At 45.2% G+C, this 18836-nt stretch overlaps 1 protein-coding gene and 1 gene segment (V, D, J or C); one reads left to right on the top strand and one right to left on the bottom strand.

Annotated features, from left to right (window-relative positions):
• Positions 1–396: 396 nt before the first annotated feature.
• LOC140419269 (uncharacterized) lies at positions 397–10215 on the bottom strand. 3 transcript variants are annotated; one of them, XM_072503108.1, is made up of 2 exons: positions 10134–10215; positions 397–6907 (listed from the first exon to the last, which is right to left on the bottom strand). In XM_072503108.1, the coding sequence occupies exon 2, from the start codon at positions 6574–6576 to the stop codon at positions 5590–5592; it is 987 nt and encodes a 328-aa protein (XP_072359209.1). In that variant the 5' UTR covers positions 6577–6907; positions 10134–10215; the 3' UTR covers positions 397–5589. The 3 variants fall into 3 exon arrangements, with proteins under 3 accessions (XP_072359209.1, XP_072359208.1, XP_072359207.1); XM_072503107.1 differs by having other exon boundaries at positions 10086–10202; XM_072503106.1 differs by having other exon boundaries at positions 10027–10199.
• A 3276-nt stretch (positions 10216–13491) lies between these two features.
• On the top strand, positions 13492–17599 carry LOC140422671 (Ig heavy chain C region, membrane-bound form-like). The segment is given in 3 exon segments: positions 13492–13817; positions 16847–16974; positions 17115–17599. Coding segments are annotated over 3 exon segments (321 nt in total).
• Positions 17600–18836: the final 1237 nt, after the last annotated feature.

Genomic DNA, 18836 nt, shown 5'->3' with positions numbered 1-18836 from the left:
CTGGAAAATCTGAGTACCAAGTGCCAGCTTGAACCATTCTCCAATCAGTTACAGCACAGCTCCCTCTACATTGCCCCATGAAACACTCCCAAGGCAGATACAAAATGGTGTTAGATACAGAGTAAACCTACCTCGATGCTGTCCCCATCAAACATCCCCACAATAGGTATAGCACAAGGTTAGATACAACGTAAATCCTCCTTGGCACTGTCACCATCAAATACTCCCAAAACAGGTACAGCATGGGGTCGGATACAGAACAAAACCCCTTCTACGCTGACCCCATCAAACACTCCCGGACAGATACACCACGGGGTTAGATACAGAGTAAAGCTCCAGTTGCACTCTTTACGATCTCTTATTCTATCTTCAAATAAGAATCAGAAGTTCGGTTGATTGGAGATGTCCAAAGTACAACTTTATTTGCTAATCATTCACCTTGATACACTTGCATGAAAACGGAATCAAAAATGTTGATCAAAATAATACATAAACTGGTCAGAGCATAGCGAAAAGATGTAAACAAAAGCATAAGAAAAGTATGAAGAAAATTACTTCAAACAAAAATCAGTAGATGGTTCATAAATTCATAAAAGCATAAATTCGGAACAAAACCTTAACCACAAAGTCATACTCTTAAAATACATTTTTACCGATTATCTAATCCCTCATTTACTCTCATTGGTTTCTAATTATCAGCTGGGACTTCCTGATCTATTCAAATAAATGTCTGCGACTTAGAAAATGATTTATTATTCAAATATTGGGCATTACTTAAGATTTCCTAATGTCCATCAAATTAATTCAGGGTGTATGTGCACCAGCCACCTGTGCCAATCTTACGAAGATAAGGTACTTGCATTAACCTTGCTGTTGCTAAGTATTTCATACTAAATGTAATGGAATACAATGGTCTTAATTGTTACATGAAACACTGATGCAAATTTTTATGAAACAATGCCTGAATTTCTGCAAATATGGCAATAGATTATTCCTTATCTGAAACAATGACTATCTTTCCACAGTCATGGCTTTTTGAATAATTCCATTCTCTAGCTATGCACTCAATCTATCCTTAAAGGTGCCAAATAAATCAATTTGATAAATGTGATGTGCTGCATTTTTGTAGATCGAATTGGGGCAGGACCTACTCAGTTAATGGTAGGGAGTTGGGGAAAGTTATAGAACAAAGAGATCTAGGAGCACAGATTCATAGCTTCTTGAAAGTGGAGTCACAAGTGGACAGGGTGGTGAAGGAGACATTCGGCATACTTGGTTTCATTGGTTAGGACATTGAATACAGGAGTTGTGATGTCTTGCTGAAGTTGTACAAGACATTAGTACAGTCACACTTGGAATACTGTGTACAGTTCTGGTCAACCTATTATAGAACATAGAACATAGAACAATACAGCGCAGTACAGGCCCTTCGGCCCACGATGTTGCACCAAAACAAAAGCCATCTAACCTACACTATGCCATTATCATCCATATGTTTATCCAATAAACTTTTAAATGCCCTCAATGTTGGCGAGTTCACTACTGTAGCAGGTAGGGCATTCCACGGCCTCACTACTCTTTGCGTAAAGAACCTACCTCTGACCTCTGTCCTATATCTATTACCCCTCAGTTTAAAGTTATGTCCCCTCGTGCCAGCCATATCCATCCGCGGGAGAAAGGATATTATTAAACCAGAAAGAGTGCAGAAAAGATTTACTTGGTTACTACCAGGACCTGATGGTCTGGGTTACAAGGAGAGGTTGAATAGGCTGGGACTTTTTCCCTGGAGCATAGGAGACTGAGGGGTGATCTTATAGAGGGCTGTAAAATAATGAGCAGCATAGATAGGGTTGATAGTCAACATCTTTTCGCAAAGGTAGAGGAGTCTAAAACCTGAGGGTTTAGATTTAGGGTAAGAAGTGAGTTACAAATGGGTCGAGAGGGGCAATATTTTCACACGTAGCATGGTGAGTGTCCAGAACGAGCTGCTAGAGGCAATAGTAGAGGCAGGTACAATTTTGTCTCTTAAAAAGCATTCAGACAGTTATATGGGAAAGCTGGGTATAGAGGGATAGGGGCCAAATGCGGGCAATTGAGAATGGTTTAAAAACTGGGCGGCATGGACAAGTTGGGCCTGTTTTCATGCTGTAAACCTCTATGACTCTATCCAACTGCAGCAAAACATCCCTACATTTATATTCCATTTCCTTTGCAATAAACAATAATATTCCATTAACCTTCCTAATCACTGGCTGTACCTGCAGACTAACTTGGGATCAGGCACCCCAGTCCCTCTGTACCTCAGAGTTCTGCAATCTCCTTCCATTTAAATAATATTGTTTTATTTAATACTTTCTGACAAAGTGGACAATTCACATTTTCCAAAGTTAAGCTCCACCTGTCAGGTTTTTGCCACTCACTTAACCTATTTGTAGTCCTTTGCAGACTTATTAAATCCATTTCACAAATTACTTCCCTCCCGGTCTTTCAGGCATCAGGAAATGTAGCCGACATTCAATCCCGCCATCCAACACATTCATACAGATTGTAAATGGGTGAGAGCCCAGCACTGATCCTGATGACATTCCGCTTGTCACATCTTACCCACCCAGAAATGACCCATTTATACCGACTGGCTCATTCCTGTTCGTTAACCAATCCTCTATCCATGCTGATATGTTGACCCCACACCATGAGCTCTTATTTTGTGTAATAACCTTTGATGTGGCATCTTGGTAAATACCTTCTGGAAATCCAGATAAAGCACATCTACAGCTTCCCCTCAAGTGAATAAATGTAATCAGGAAAAGTCCAACAAATTCAAATATTTTCCTGTTAAAAGTTAATTGATTAAACAGAACATGATTTTTAAATATTGCGACTGGCGAGGGATAATCACAGGTTAAAGAGGTGTGAATAGTGTCAAGCCAGGACAGCCTTCTTCGCAGCCTTCAACACATCATCAATGAAGACGAACATCTTGCCAAGGTCATCCGCACACCCCCACTACCTGCCTTCAAACAACTGCGCAACCTCAAACAAACCATTGTTTCCAGCAAACTATCCAGCCTTCAGAACAGCGACCACGACACCACACAACCCTACCATGGCAACCTCTGCAAGACATGCCAGATCATCGACATGTGGACCACCATTACACGTGAGAACACCACCCACCAGGTACGTGGTACATACTTGTGCAACTTGGCCAATGTTGTCTACCTCATACGCTGCAGGAAAGGATGTCCCGAAGCGTCGTACATTGGCAAGACCATGCAGACGTTGCGACAACGGATCAACAGACATCGCGCAACAATCACCAGGCAGGAATGTTCCCTTCCAGTCGGGGAACACTTCAGCAGTCAAGGCGGCCTTCAGGATGGGCGACAGCGCAGAATCGCTGAACAGAAACCTACAGCCAAGTTCTGCACGCTTGAGTACGGCCTCAACCAGCACCTTGGATTCAAGTTGCATTACATTTACCCCCCACCATCTGGCCTGGGCTGGCAAAATCCTACCAACTGACCTGGCTTGAGACAATTCACACCTCTTTAACCTGTGATTATCCCTCTCTCCAGTTGCACTGTCTGAACCTGTAAAGATTTAATTACCTGCAAAGACGCGCATTCAAAGTATCATCTTGCATCTGACTTTGTCTATATATGGGTTTGTAGAACCGACCTCTTCATTCATCTGATGAAGGAGCTGCACTCCGAAAGCGAATGATTCCAAACAAACCTGTTGGACTTTACCTGGTGTTGTAAGACTTCTTACTGTGACCACCCCAGTCCAACGCCGGCATCTCCACAGCATTGGCATGAGTACTAGAGAGACAGAAAGGTGCCTGTGGCTCATAAAGCAATCAAAACTAATGGATTAGGATCTCTGTAGAGGTCAGCAACTTCTTGGAAAAAAATCTAATTCCCAATCAACAAACTAAAGGATCACACGATGGGACATCAGGTTTTATGACTTTTAATGCAACAAACAAACAAACTAGAAGCTACTTAGACAAAGGGTCATCTGGACTCGAAACACTAGCTCTTTTTTCTCCCTACAGATGCTGACAGACCTGCTGAGATTTTCCAGCATTTTCTCTTTATTTTTCGAAGCTACTGTAAGTCGCAAACCTACACATTAAACTATAAAATAGAATTTTGCCCTTTTACACAACCGAGAATAACACGATTATAGTTACTCGGTCCTGGAATTTAATTGTCTCAGAACCTGTTCAAAGTGATGATTCATTCCCGAGGATTTACTTCCGTTCTTCGACCAAGACACTGAGAAACAAAGGGAGAATAGAATAGAATGGGAACTGGCAAAATACATAAAAATGGACTGTTAAAGTTTCTATGATTATGTAAAAAGGAACCTTTTTGCTCAGACAAAGGTTTGTCCATTCCAGATAGTCAGGAGAATTTAGAATGAGGAATAGAGATCTCTACAGCCACCTCGTTCAACACTCTGGGGTGTCGATCATCAGCATTTGGGGATTTATTAACTTTCAACCCCATTAATTTCTCCAGAACTACTTTTTCACCAATACTAATCTCTGCCAGTCCCTTGGTTCTCTGGTGTTTTGGGGACTATTTCTGCATCTTCCTCTGTGAAGACAGACACACATTGTTTAGTTTCTCTGCCATTTCCTCATTCCCCATTCTAAACTCTCCTGTCTCTGCCTGGAATGGACCCACATTGGTCTTTGCAAATCTTTTCCTTTTCACATTCCTGTAGAAGCTTTTCCAGTCGGTTTTTATGTTTCTCAGCAGATTGCACTCATCAGTTTCTTCATCTTCCTTTGCTGAATTCTATTGGATCTCATGGAATCTTTAATTTTTCTTGTTAGCCACGGTTACATCACTTTTCCTGATGAATGTTTGTTCCTTAAAGCAATCTATATTTGTTGTATATATGTGAATAAAAAGTTGCAAAAATCCCACAGGACTAGAGACTGCTCTCCCCTTTCACAGAGAGAGCGCTGACTGGAGGTAATTTAATCCGAGGGTCAGCACACCTCAGGCGAGGGACCTGGTTGACAAGGCGGGGCTCTTCATGAATAAACTCAGCCTGTACGGGAGTTGAATCCTCACTGTTGGCCTTGCTCTGCATCACGAACCAGTCGTCCAGTCAACTGAGCTAAGCAACCCCCTGATAAATATGTCATAATTCCTTAAATATTAGGTATTCCCTGTACCAATCAGATTCCCAGTCCACCTCAGACAACTTGCTCCTCAAACCCAGATAAGTTAAACAAAAGAACCATGTAACCACCAGGGCCCGTCTACATGGCAATGTGGCATGCTTTGGGGGTACCAAACAGAAATGGAAACTAAATATCTTCAAACTTCCAAACGCCTTTTCTCTCTGTGATTCTTGTGCAATTTGAAGCCAGGTATTAGCAACAAGGCTCAAAGAGCATCAGCCCACTGGAGGCAAAGTGGTGAGACCGGCCAGTGCAGCAGAAAGAAACCCTCCAACCATCCCCACTGACCACCTGTCAGAATGAACAAAATGCAGTCCTGGATGTAGAGCGGAAACAATAACAGCAGAATCCAACCCCTGTAATCAATTGTGAAATTGTTGGTGTCACAGCAGATGCGATGAAACGTGCAGTCCCATCTCACATTGAGAGGTGACTGGCCTCTCCCCAGTGTGAACTCGCTGGTGTCTCCGCAGGTTGGGTAACTGAGTAAATCCTCTCCCACACTGAGAGCAGATGAATGGCCTCTCCCCAGTGTGAACTCGCTGGTGTCTCCACAGGTGGGATAACTGAGTGAATCCCTTCCCACACTGAGAGCAGGTGAATGGCCTTTCCCCAGTGTGAACTCGCTGGTGTCTCCGCAGGGTGGATGAATCAATGAATTCCTTTCCACACTGAGAGCAGGTGAACGGCCTCTCCCCAGTATGAACTCGCTGGTGTCTCTGCAGGTCGGAGACTTCAGTAAACCCTTTCCCACACTGAGAGCAGATGACTGGCCTCTCTCCAGTGTGAACACGCTGGTGTTTCTGCAGGTTGGATACCTCAGTAAATCCCTTCCCACAGAGAGAGCAGATGAATGGCCTCTCCCCAGTGTGAAATCGCTGGTGTCTCCTCAGGGTGGATAACTGAGTGAATCCTTTCCCACACCGAGAGCAGGTGAATGGCCTCTCCCCAGTGTGAACTCGCTGGTGTCTCTGCAGGTCAGATACTTCACTAAATCCTTTCCCACACTGACAACAGGTGAACGGCCTCTCCCCAGTGTGAACTCGCTGGTGTTTCTGCAGGTCGGATACTTCAGTAAATCCTTTCCCACACTGGGAGCAGGTGAATGGCTTCTCCCCAGTGTGAACTCGCTGGTGTCTCAATAGGTGGAACGAATCACAGAATCCTTTCCCACATTGGGAGCAGGTGAACGGCCTCTCCCCAGTATGAACTCGTTGGTGATTCTGCAGGTTGGATAATTGAGTAAATCCTTTCCCACACTGAGAGCAGGTGAACGGCCTCTCCCCAGTGTGACTGCGGCGATGAATCTCCAGCACAGATGGGGCTCTGAATCCCTTCCCACAGTCCCCACATTTCCACCGTTTCTCCATGTTTTGGGTCTCTTCGTGTCTCTCCAAATTGGGCAATCACAGATACAACACGGGTACGGTTTCTCCTCACTGTGTATGCTGTTCTTTTTTTTTCAGGCTATGTAACTGGTTAAAGCTCTTTCCACAGTCAGCTCACTAGAACACTCTCGATCGGGTGTGTGGGTCTCGGTGCTTTTCCAGTCACACTGATGTTTGATATAATTGGAAGCTGACACTTCAGGCAATCATTTCTTCTTCTAGATTCAAAGGCGGATGATATTCAGGTTCCAAGGAATTGTGTGACTCTGTCAGATCGCGATGTAATGTTTGTAATTTCTCCTCATCTAATATCCTGTGAAAACAATTTACAAAAGTTATCATTGTTCGTACAGGATAGAAACTCAGAACAGACAATTCTAGTTCCTCTGGAACATTATTTCCTGTCTCGTTCTCCAAAAGCTATAAATCCCCATCCCACACAATCTCCCTCCATTCTCACTCTGCTGTATCTGATATTCACACTCCCAAATCTCCTGAAGGTGCTGATTCATGTTGATTGACAGATCCCAGCTCAGCTCACTGCTTCCTGACCAGGACACAGAGATTAGAATAGGAGCAAGAGTAGGCCATTCGGCCCACCGAGTCTGCTCAACCATTCAATGATATACTTGGCCAATCTACCTCAGAACTGATTTCCCACACTATCCCCCATATCCCTTGACATCTTCAATATTTAGACACCTGTCAATCTGTGCCTTGAACATACTTGATTATTGAATCTCCAGAATCCTCTGGGGGAGAGAATTCCAAAGTTTCACCACGTCCTGGAGTGAAGAAATCCCTCCTCATCTCAGCTTTCTCTCCATTTACCGCCAGTTCCCCAGAATGCTCCACACCCTCAATCAGAAATCTGTCTGTGGGGAGGCATGGGGGTGGGGGTGGGGGGGGCAGCATGTGATACGGCTACGGAGTAGCTGCCTTTCCGCAGGTTCTGGTGCCACTCATCTGTAATCTGACACTTATCCTGATTGCCCGGCACTCATCTATCTAATCCTTGAATTAATGTTTGTTATCATGTCCTTGGTAGAATCAGAGTTTGGTCAGGTATGATTCTGCCGAAAAAAAGTCAGGAAATCCATTGGTAAAACAGCGCAGGTGGATTCAGCAGGAATGGAGCCGCCTTTTCAACATGGCAGCCTGACCCTCAGGAGGTCCCTCTACCCCGCGCTCACCGGGTGGTGGCGAAAATGATGACTGCCGACATTATCCGTGTTATTGACCAGAGGCGGAGTGTGCTGACTCAATATCGGTGTCCTCATGAGGCCCAGCTGCAAAACGCCATGAAGAGGCTCAATGATCCGGTGGAGAGAATCCTGAACGTTCAGCAAGATGCCTCCTCGACGGAGGCAAGAATTCAACCTTTGAAAACCAGCCGAGTGGCGTGGCGGAGGTCCTGGAGGACTTGGAGAACCGAGGGTCGGAGAAAGAACATCCGAGTCATTGGTCTGTCAGATGGTCATCATAGAATTTACATTGCAGAAGGAGGCCACTCAGCCAATCGAGTCTGCACCTTGGAAACAGCACCCCAGCCAAGCCCATACATCCACCCCATCCCCGTAACCCAGTAACCCCACCTAACCTTTTAGTTGGACACTGAGGGAAATTTATTGTGGTCAATCCACTGAACCTGCACGTCGTTGGACTGTGGGAGGAAACAGGAGCACCCGGAGGAAACCCACGCAGACATGGGGAGAACGTGCAGACTCCGCATAGACAGTGACCCAAGCCAGGAATCGCACCTGGAACCCTGGAGCTGTGAAGCACCTGTGCTAACCACTGTGCTACCGTGCTGCCCATAAATGATGTTATTTTCTGTCCATTTAGTTTGGAGGGTAAGGCTCCCGTTAGGTTCTTCGAGGACCGACTGCCACGTTTTCTCAAGCTGGATGTGAAGCCTGGGCATTTCAAATTAGAAAGGGTGCATCGGTCTTTGAGGCCAAGGGATAGTTTTCATCCCAGGCCTGTAATCATTCGCTTCCACAACTTGAGAGAATGTCCTGGAGAGGGAGCGGTGAGGTGGCACCTGGCTCCAGGAGGGAGTGAGGATTTACTTCTTCCAGGAATTTTCGGCAGCAACACAAAGAAAGCGTTGAGGCCTCAACGAAGTTCAACGGCAACTCAAGGCTGTGGGGAGTGAATTACGTTATGATTTATCCTGAGACCCGAAAAATGGTATCCAACAACTTTGTCAAGTCTTTCAATAATCCAACTATTGCCTTGACCTTCATTAAAACCACAAAGGGCAAGGATCTGGAGAGATGGTTTGTAGCTCGGACAAACTCAGGTTCTAATCCAGATTCTTTCCCTGTCATGGTGTTGTCTGAATTTCAGAATCACAGAAATACACATAGGGACAGGAGTAGGCCATTCAGCCCCTCGAGTCTGTACTGCTATTTAATGAGATCATTGCTGATCTGTGACCAAACTCCATGTCCCTTAATATCTTTGCTTAACAAAACTCTACCTCAAATTTAAACTTAACAACTGATCTAACTTCAACTGCTGTTTGTGGGATAGATTTCAAAACCTCTCCCACCCTATGTGTGAAGAAGTTCTTCCTACCATCTGTACTGAGCTGTCTAGTCCTAATTTTTAGACAATGATCCCTAGTTTTAGAATCTCCAATCAGTGGAAATAGTTTATCTTCATCTGCCCTGTCTTTCCCTGTTAGTATCTTAAATATCTGATCACACCTTAAATGTCTAAATTCTAGCAAAAACAGGCCTAATTTGTGGTTAAAACTTTGGGTCAGAACCGCTGCTTTCTCTCCCTCGCCTCCCACAGCATCCTGGGACACAATTCATCCAGACCTAGTTATCTAATAATCTTCTGGGTGGCACGGTAGCACAGTGGTTAGCACTGCTAATACTAGCAGTAGCTCACAGCACCAGGGACCTGGGTTCGATTCCAGGCTTGGATCACTGTCTGTGCGGAGTCTGCAGTTTTCCCCATGTCTGCGTGGGTTTCCTCCGGGTGCTCCGGTTTCCTCCCACAAGCCCTGAAAGATGAGGTTCTTCGGTGAATTGGACATTCTGAATTCTCCAGCCGTGTACCAGAGCAGGCGCTGGAATGTGGCGACTGGGTTTTTTTTATAGTAACCTCATTGCAGTGTTAATGTAAGCCTCCTTGTGTCACTAATAATAAAGATTATAATGTAAGCCTACTTGTGACAATAATAAAGATTCTGAATGGGCCAAAGGGCCTCTTTCCGTGGTGTAAAACTCTATGATTCTAAAGATAGAGGTGGGAGAGGGAGGGAAGGATTGAATTGATAGAGAAACTGCCAAAGCCTCAACATTCACCAGCTCCAAGGACACACCTTAGCTCCCTTTCCAATCTGAAAGCAGCCTGAGCTGGATTTACATTCCCCTTAATTGATCATTGCTGGGTGATAATCCTGTACTTCCTCACCTCACACCACTGTGACAGCACCTTCACTACACAGACTGCAGCAACTGACCAAACATCACCTTCCCAGTTATTCCTGAAGGCACCGCCTTCCCAACCTGGCCCCTTGCCTGAGGTGCGGTGATCCTCAGGTCACATCACCGCCGGTCAGCTCTCTCCCGGGACCAGGCCCTGGTTAGCAGCCGCCATCTTGGGGAAGCAGAGCGCATGCGCTGGCGTCTTGGTGACGCAACAGTTGGTGGGCGGAACCTGAAGGTTTCTGATCCCATCCGGGTCCTAGTGCCCATTGAAGTTGGCCACAGTTTAATGTCCATAATAACCTGTTAAGTTGCAGCCATCTTGGCAGAGTTTGTGGATCTTACAGTCTATAATATCTAGTATCCTTGTGCCGAGCGTGACATCTTGAATCTACTCTTGGGTCTGGTTAAAACAGTGCATTGTCGCTGGGTGGGATTGGCGGCATGGTAGCACAGTGTATAGCACTGTTGCTTCACAGCTCCAGGGTCCCAGGTTCGATTCCCAGCTTGGGTCACTGTCTGTGGAGTCTGCACGTTCTCCCCGTGTCTGCGTGGGTTTTTCTCTGGGTGCTCCGGTTTCCTCTCACCAGTCCTGAAATGTGCTGTTAGGTAATATGGACATTCTGAATTCTCCCTCTGCGTACCCAAACAGGCACCGGAATGTAGCGTCTAGGGGGTTTTCACAGTAACTGGCACTGTTTTTTTTTTAAATTTTAAATATTTTTTTTATTCTCCTCCTTTTTCGCATTTTCTCCCAAACTTACACCCACCAACAATAAACAATAATCAGTAACAAATTTGTCAATCCCCATATCAATAACAACGATCCCATCCTCCCACCAAACCCCAAACATTAGCCCGCATGTTCACACAAACAAATGACAAAAAGGAATTAGGGATCACCCATAGTCGCCATTAACACACACAGCCCCCCTCCCCCAACCCTCCCACCCACCCGCCCCAACTAATGTTCTATGTTATCTGCTTCTTGAAAGTACATAATGAATAATGCCCATGAATTGTAGAACCCCTCCATCCTTCCCCTCACTTCAAACTTAACCTTCTCAAGAGTCAAGAATTCCAACAGGTCCCCCCGTCACGCCAGGGCACAGGGTGGAGCGGTTGCTCTCCAACCTATCAGGATCCACCTTCGGGCGATCAACGAGGCGAAGGCTACAACATCTGCCTCTGCACGCGTTTTCAACCCTGGGTGGTCCGACACCCCGAATAGGGGCCAGTTTCACGTGCACCACTTTAGAAATTATCCTAAAAACATCCTTCCAATAATCCTCTAGCTTTGGACAGCACCAAAACATATGAACATGATTAGCAACCCCACCCGCCCGCAACGTTCACACACATCTTCTACTCCTTCAAAGAATCGGCTCATCCTCGCCCTCGTGAGGTCTGCTCTGCATACCACCTTCAGCTGTACCAGCCCCAAACTTGCGCATGAGGTGGAGGCATTCACTCTCCGGGACACCTCACATCAGAACCCCTCCTTCATATCCTCCCCCAACTCTTCCTCCCACTTTGCTTTGATCCCTTCCAGTGGTGTCTTCTCCTCTTCCAAAATAGCTCTGTAAACTGCCGACACTACCCCCTTCTCCAGTCCCCCTGTCATCGGCACCTCCTCCAGCAATGTGGAGACCTGCTCCACCGGGAAGCTCTGTATCTCCTTTCTGGCAAAATCCTGAACGTGCATGTATCTAAACATTTCCCCTTGCTCCAGCCCATACTTCGCTTCCAGCTCCTTCAAACTTGCAAACCGACCCCTAAGAAACAAATCTTTTGGTGTCTTAATCACCTTCTCCTCCTATTTCCGAAAATTTCCATCCCACTTCCCTCGCTCAAATCTGTCGTTTCCCTGAATCGGCATTTCCCTTGACTCTGCCCCCAACCCGAAGTGTTGGCGAAACTGCCTCCAAATTCTCAATGAAACTATTATTACGGGACTCCCTGAGTATTTCCCCGGGGCCATCGGGAGCAGCGCTGATGCTAGTGCTTTCAATCCCGACCCGCTGCACAAACTGTCCTCCATTCGTCCGTTCTGACCCACTGGGAATCAACCCCACTGACCCAGCTCCGCTCCTTCTCCACATTCGCCGCCCAGTAGTAATACATCAGGTTCGGAAGACCCAAACTCCCTGCCTGCCTTCCCCTCTGTAGCAGCACCTTTCTAACTCTGGCCACCTTCCCTCCCCATATGAACAAAGTAATCCTTGCCTCAATCTCTTTGTAAAAAGCTTTTGGCAGGAAAATCGGCAGGCATTGAAAAATAAACAGAAATCCCACAAGGGAAAACAACCTCCTAAGAAGCTCCTTGAGAATCTTTCATGTCTCGATTCAGCTGCCTTCATTCCTCTAAACTCCAATAAGTACAACCCAGCCTACTTAACCTCTCCCCATAAGAAAATCCCTCCATACTCGGGATCAACCTCGTTATCCTTCTCTGGACTGCCTTCAAAACCAATTGTCTTCCGTAGATAAGGGCACCAAAACTATTCAAAGTATACCAGGTGCAGTCTAACTAATGCCTTGTATAGTTTTAGCCAGACTTCCCCATGTTTATATTCTATTCCCTTTGAAATAAATGTCAACATTCAATTTGTCTCCATATTACCTGCAGAACTTGCTTTGTGTGGTTTCTGCACGAGGACCCCCAATTACGCCATTACTTCAGCTTTCTCCAGTCTTTCTCCATCTAAATAATTTTCCGTTATGTTCTTCCGCCTATCAAAGTGTCTAACCTCACATTTTCCTACATTATGTTTCATCTGCCAAGTTTTTACTCAGTAAGTTACGCTGTCTCTGTCCCTCTGTGGATATTCTGTATACCTCACCACTTGCCTTTCTATTTTTGTATCAGCAGCCATGGCAAGAGTACATTCACTTATTAAACACAGTTTTGAAATTCATGTATATCACAACTACTGGTCCCCCTCTCTCTCGCCTTCTCGTTATCACCTCAAAGAATTGCAATAAATTTGTCAGGCATGATTTACCCTTCACGAAGCCGGGCAGACCCAGCTTGATTACACTCTGTATGCTTAAATGCTCAGCTATTAATGTCCCTGGCCTATAGTTACCTGTTTTTGATTCCCTCCCTTTTCAATAAGGGTGATACATTGGCAGTTTCCCAATCCTCTTGGGGTAAGGTGGGAGGAGCCTGGAGTGGAGCTTATAAACCAGCACAGAACAGGCGGGCCGAATGGCCTGTTTCCCTGCTGTTCACTTTCTGAAACTTTCGAATCCAATATCCGTAAATTCTCAGGGTAAAGGATTGTGTCCACCTCAGCTCCGAGCTGGGAAACCGGACAGATCCCAAACTGGGAAATGGAAACCTTTAAAATCCAACAAAAAACACATTTCTCTCACATCTAACCCGCGGTTCCAATGTCTCCGGAATTCCCCATTTTATTTACATTTATTGTACATTTTCTGCTGATCCCAACCCGCGGGAACCGTCCGTCTCTGTCCTCCTGCCCTCGGCTGAAGACGTCTCCGCTCAGAGATTCGTCTCCCTCAGCTGCTTAGTGAGAGGTTTCTCCCCCCGAGAGATCTTCGTCAAGTGGACCGTCAATGACAAGCCGATGAATCCCGGGAACTACAAGAACACCGAGGTGATGGCGGAGAACGGCAATAGCTCCTTCTTCATGTACAGCCTGTTATCCATTGCAGCGGAGGAGTGGGCCAGCGGCGCTTCTTACTCCTGTGTGGTGGGACATGAAGCCATCCCCTTGAAGATCATCAACAGAACGGTTGATAAATCCAGCGGTAAACCCAGTTTTGTGAACATTTCCCTCGCTCTGATGGACACCGTTAATTCATGTCAATGAGAGTCTATCAATTGCATTTCGAACTAAAATAAAAATAATAAAAACGTTTTCCTCCAATTGTGATTTAAATGCACAGCCGCTTAATTAATGGAGCTTCCACTTTGCTGATATTAGATCTGTTCAATGAGACCCGGATTTCTACAGGTCTCAGCCCCAAGTCTGATATAACCAGAGCTCCCAGCTCAGATGCACCCTGGGTTAGAGACAGAATGAAACTCATTCATTACAGGATTAATTTACTTTCCTCCGGCTGAGGAGAAATCGGACAATTCCCCATTTCAGACAAACAAACCCATCATATTTAGACCGCGGTGTTCCTGCTTCTCCCATTGTCCATCCCATTAAAATTAATGTCAGCTTTAAGTTGCTGCATCACACCCACTGGGAACTGAATTGAGGGTCACACAGAAACATGGACCAACAATCCCCAGTCAAAGAGAGGGGAAAGGGAAATTGTTAATCCACTGTCTCCCCACTTCCCCAACAAAGAGAGGGGGAGGGGCATTAGTCAATCCACTGCACCCCCACTTACCCAACAGAGAGGGGGAGAGGCATTAGTTATTCCACTGTCTCCCCACTTACCCAACAGAGTAAGGGGAGGGGCGTTAGTTAATCCACTGTGCGCCCCCTTCCCCAACAGAGAGAGGTGGAGGGGCATTAGTTAACCCACTGTACACCCGCTTCCAACAATGAGTGGAGCGGCATTATTTAATCCACTGTACCCACACTTCCCCAACAAAGAGAGCAAAGGGGCAATACTAACCCATTTTACCTCCACATTCCCGACCAAAAGAGGAGGAAGGTGATGAGTGAACTCCCTCTATCTCCACCTCCAGCAGGGAGAACCCAAAGGCAATTTGCTGAGCTGACCAGAGAGAGGGAGATTATTAACTCAATATCTTCCCAGTCCCCAAGCAGGGAGTTTGGAAGTAAACCCTTCTCTAGACTAAGAACTCAGTTACTGACATTACAAGACGGCATGTAGCTTACTGGCTGAAGGGTTTAAAAGGCCACAATGACAAAGATGTTCTGAAAGTATCTATTTGTGCAACATAATTGTTTTAGCACTCTTGTTCGTCTTATCAGTAAGCTAAAACTGATTCCCCATAATCTAAATCCAGACTGGTGATTGAATTCTCCCTGGGTTTTCACTGTTCTCTCCTGAGGCACCTCCTTGTACTTTTGCATTCGGTCACCTGATGGCAGCTTGCAACTCACAGAAAACACATTTATAAGCAAAAAGTTCAACATATTCTACATCGGTATCAATAATACCCACAACTGGCAAAGCTACAGGCAGCTGATACAAACACACAGACAGATTAAGACACAAACACTACACACACATGCACACAGACCCACACACGCTCACGCGTAGACACAAACACACACATAGACACACACATAGAAACACATGCATGAATATACACCCACGCACAACGAACCACACATATTTTGACACAAAAACACACGCAAACATGCGCAAAAATTCACAAACATGCACATAAACACAAAAAGACACATGTTTATACACACACATACACACGTGCAGCCACACACACAAATCCACACACAAGCGGCTACACAAATGTACACAGACATATACAACCACATGTCCACACAGATACACAAACATATAAAACCAGACAAGTAGGCTGACAGAAGAATATGAAACACAAATGTAACCAATAACATGTACATTAGCAGAATTTTACGATGACAGAAATATTTCCATTCAAACAGAGACAATAATCCACATTAACACACTAATGGGCACACGTGGACCATATTAGCAGATTCGTACACACATTGACACGAACACACATGAATACACATGGGGTCATCAATACACATCAATAGATAGTTAGAAACAACCATCAACGCATAAATCGCACTGCTGCCTCACAGCGCCATAAACCCGGGTTCAATTCCAGCCTCGGGTGATTGTCGGTGTGGAGTTTCCACGTTCTCCCGGGTCTATTCCTGTTTCCACCGCGTGCTCCAGTTTCCTCCCACAGTCCAAAGATGTGCAGGTTAGGTGGATTGGCCATGCTATATTACCCCTTAGTGCCCACAACGTGAGGTGGGGTTACGAGGTTCTGGGGACAGGGCAGGGGCATGCGTCCAGGTAGAATGCTCTTTCGGAGGGTCGGTGCAGACTCAATGGGCCGAATGGCCTCGTTCGGAACAGTAGGGATTTTACGATAATGATTCTATGATGAAATACACACATGAACAAACACACACAAACGCACTTATCCAGACACAAACATTAAGACACTGACATGCATGTTGAACGTATAAAGACACATTAACACTTTTATTACTGGAAAGGGAAGTATAAACTGATATTAACACAGGCATTAATATATAAACATAGACTTCAACACACAAACACACACAATCAAACACTCATATATACACATTAACAGAAGATAAACAAAGTTCCCATACAGACGCTGACACACAAATACAGAGATCAATACTAACTGACACATGAACACACACAATGACACTTACAAAGACATCGGGACACACAACAGAAGAGTAAAGAAACACGAATTTCGCATCTACACAGCCACAAAAGATAAAGAACAAACACAAACTTCAGGCAATGGCGGCACGGTGGCATAGTGGTTAGCACTGCAGCCTCACGCCACCATGGACCTGGGGTTGATCCCGCTCCTGGGTCTCTGTCCCAGTGGAGTTTCTCCGTGACCCGTGGGTCTCACCCCGACAACCCAAAGATGTGCAGGGTAGGTGGATTGGCTACGCTAACTTGCCCCTTAATTGGAAGAAAAAAGTTACAGAGATCGATTTCTGAGTGGCATGAACTCAATAGTAGATATGCAATGGAAATATATTAAAGAATGAATTAGCAGCGGGAGAAAATGAAGCGAGAATATTAAAAATATATCCTGGATTAATAAACAATCTAATTATATTTATTCGGCTCTATCCCCGTAGATACCACAGAGCACACCTGGACTGAAGACAATGAGGATGATAACGGCAACATCTGGACAACCGCTTCCACATTCATCACCCTGTTCTTCCTGAGCATTTCCTACAGCGCTGCAGTCACTCTGGTGAAGGTGAGAAGATTCAATCCACTCACACTTCAAACTGACAGAAGCCGTTTCAAAAATCTCTAAATGTTTGATTGATTAAAAACTCTAACATCAATGTCCCAGATCATAAACATCTGCTTCATCATTTTCTCTCTCTTTTACAGATCAAGTGATCGGTTGACTTTCGGGCGCTGTAGATTTTCCTCAGCTGTTTATTATGATCTGTGTGTGACAGAAATACAATATCTCCTCTTGGTGACTCTCACAGTAAAATCCTCTCAGTTAATTATTCTGCATCTGTAACTGAGACAATCATGGACAGTATTTCTGCTTTTCAGTTTGAAATGTACGAGATAATTTTGGCTGTAATGTAATTGTAGCTAATAATTTCTCTCAATGTTATGTCTAAATAAGTAACTTATCTCGTTCCTTATTTACAACAGTTGCCTTCCCTTTATGTTGAGCTCCTGTCCTCTCTTTCTGGTGTCTGTTACAGTTGTACATACATTTGGCAGCTCAGAGGGCATGTGGTCTGTTCTCACTGTGACCCTCAATCGTTATGTTCCCTTTTGTAAACATCAAAATAAACTTTTCTGTAATATTTTCTCTGAAATTGTAATAAATATTGAATGAAAAATGAAGAAAATAAGACTTTGCTGAACTCCTTTCTCTCAGGCCCATCGGCACCGCTCCATTTCCCCGATTATCCAGTTGTCTCCCCTTTCCCAGACAGATATTTCTCACCAGTCCTGTCTGGGATGTTTCTGAACTCAAGGCCCCAGTGAAAGCGCCACTGCGCCACCAGGCGGCCAATCCGGGTAACGACACCTTCGCCTTTGCCTTATTTTGGTAAACTCCAGAGACAGAATGCCAGCTAAAGAATTCCACGGATTCACTGCCCTCTGAGAGAAGAAATGTCTCCTCATCTCTGTCCTAAATTTGAGACCCCTTACTCTGAGATTATGCCCTTTGGTCCTAGACTCTCCCACAAGAGGAAACAATATGATTTTTCAGGCTGTGTAACTGGTTAAAGCTCTTTCCACAGTCAGTTCACTGGAACACACTCACTCAGGTGTGTGTGTGTCTCGGGGCGTTTCCAGTCACACTGATGTTTGAAATCTCTTCCCACAGTCAGAACAGACAAGCACATTGACAGTTAGATCCGAATGAATTGAGTGACTTGTCAGATCTTGATGTTATATTTGGTTCGAGTTGTGCAACTGCCAATCCTCCCGTTCTAATGCCTGAAAAAGAAGTTTACAAAAATGATCACTGTAAGAATAGGATAGAAATTCAAAACAGATCATTTTAGTTTCTATCGAACCTTCTTTCCTCTCTTGCTTTTCCCAAGCATGGGTCCAGTCAAAATAAAAGACCAAAATCAGCTAGAAGCCCCAACAAAAGTGTCGGGAACCTTCCTAACTGAACCAGAATATTGTTCCCAATGTCTCTGAAACACTCTGTCCGCTGAGGTATCTACTGGGTGTGGAAGGTGTCAAGCATTCCGGTGGATACCACATGCTCCCTCTGCAGGGCCACTGGGAACAGACAAGACCACGGAACAGAAGTCGGCAGCCAGAGTAACCACCGAACCCCCCATAATAATAATTTTTATTCAACCAAGTAGGCTTACATTAACACTGCAATTAAGTTACTATGAAAAGCGCCTAGTTAGCACATTCCGGCGCATGTTTGGGTACATAGACGGAGAATTCAGAATGCCCAATTCACCCAACAGAACGTCTTTCGGGACTTGTGGGAGGAAACCGGAGCACCCGGAGGAAACCCACAAGGAGAACATGCAGAATCCGCACAGACAGTGACCCTAGCTGGACATCGAATCTGGAACCCTCGAACTGTGAAGCAACGGTGCTAACCACTAAGAA

Source organism: Scyliorhinus torazame, chromosome 5, assembly GCF_047496885.1.
Source record: "Scyliorhinus torazame isolate Kashiwa2021f chromosome 5, sScyTor2.1, whole genome shotgun sequence".
NCBI classification, from domain to species: domain Eukaryota; kingdom Metazoa; phylum Chordata; class Chondrichthyes; order Carcharhiniformes; family Scyliorhinidae; genus Scyliorhinus; species Scyliorhinus torazame.
The sequence above is the reverse complement of the archived record's forward strand: the minus strand, read 5'-3'. Positions and strand labels throughout refer to the sequence as shown.

Coding starts and splice junctions, on each gene's coding strand:
- LOC140419269 (XM_072503108.1), bottom strand. CDS start 6,576: ATGGAGAAACGGTGGAAATGTGGGGACTGTGGGAAGGGATTCAGAGCC.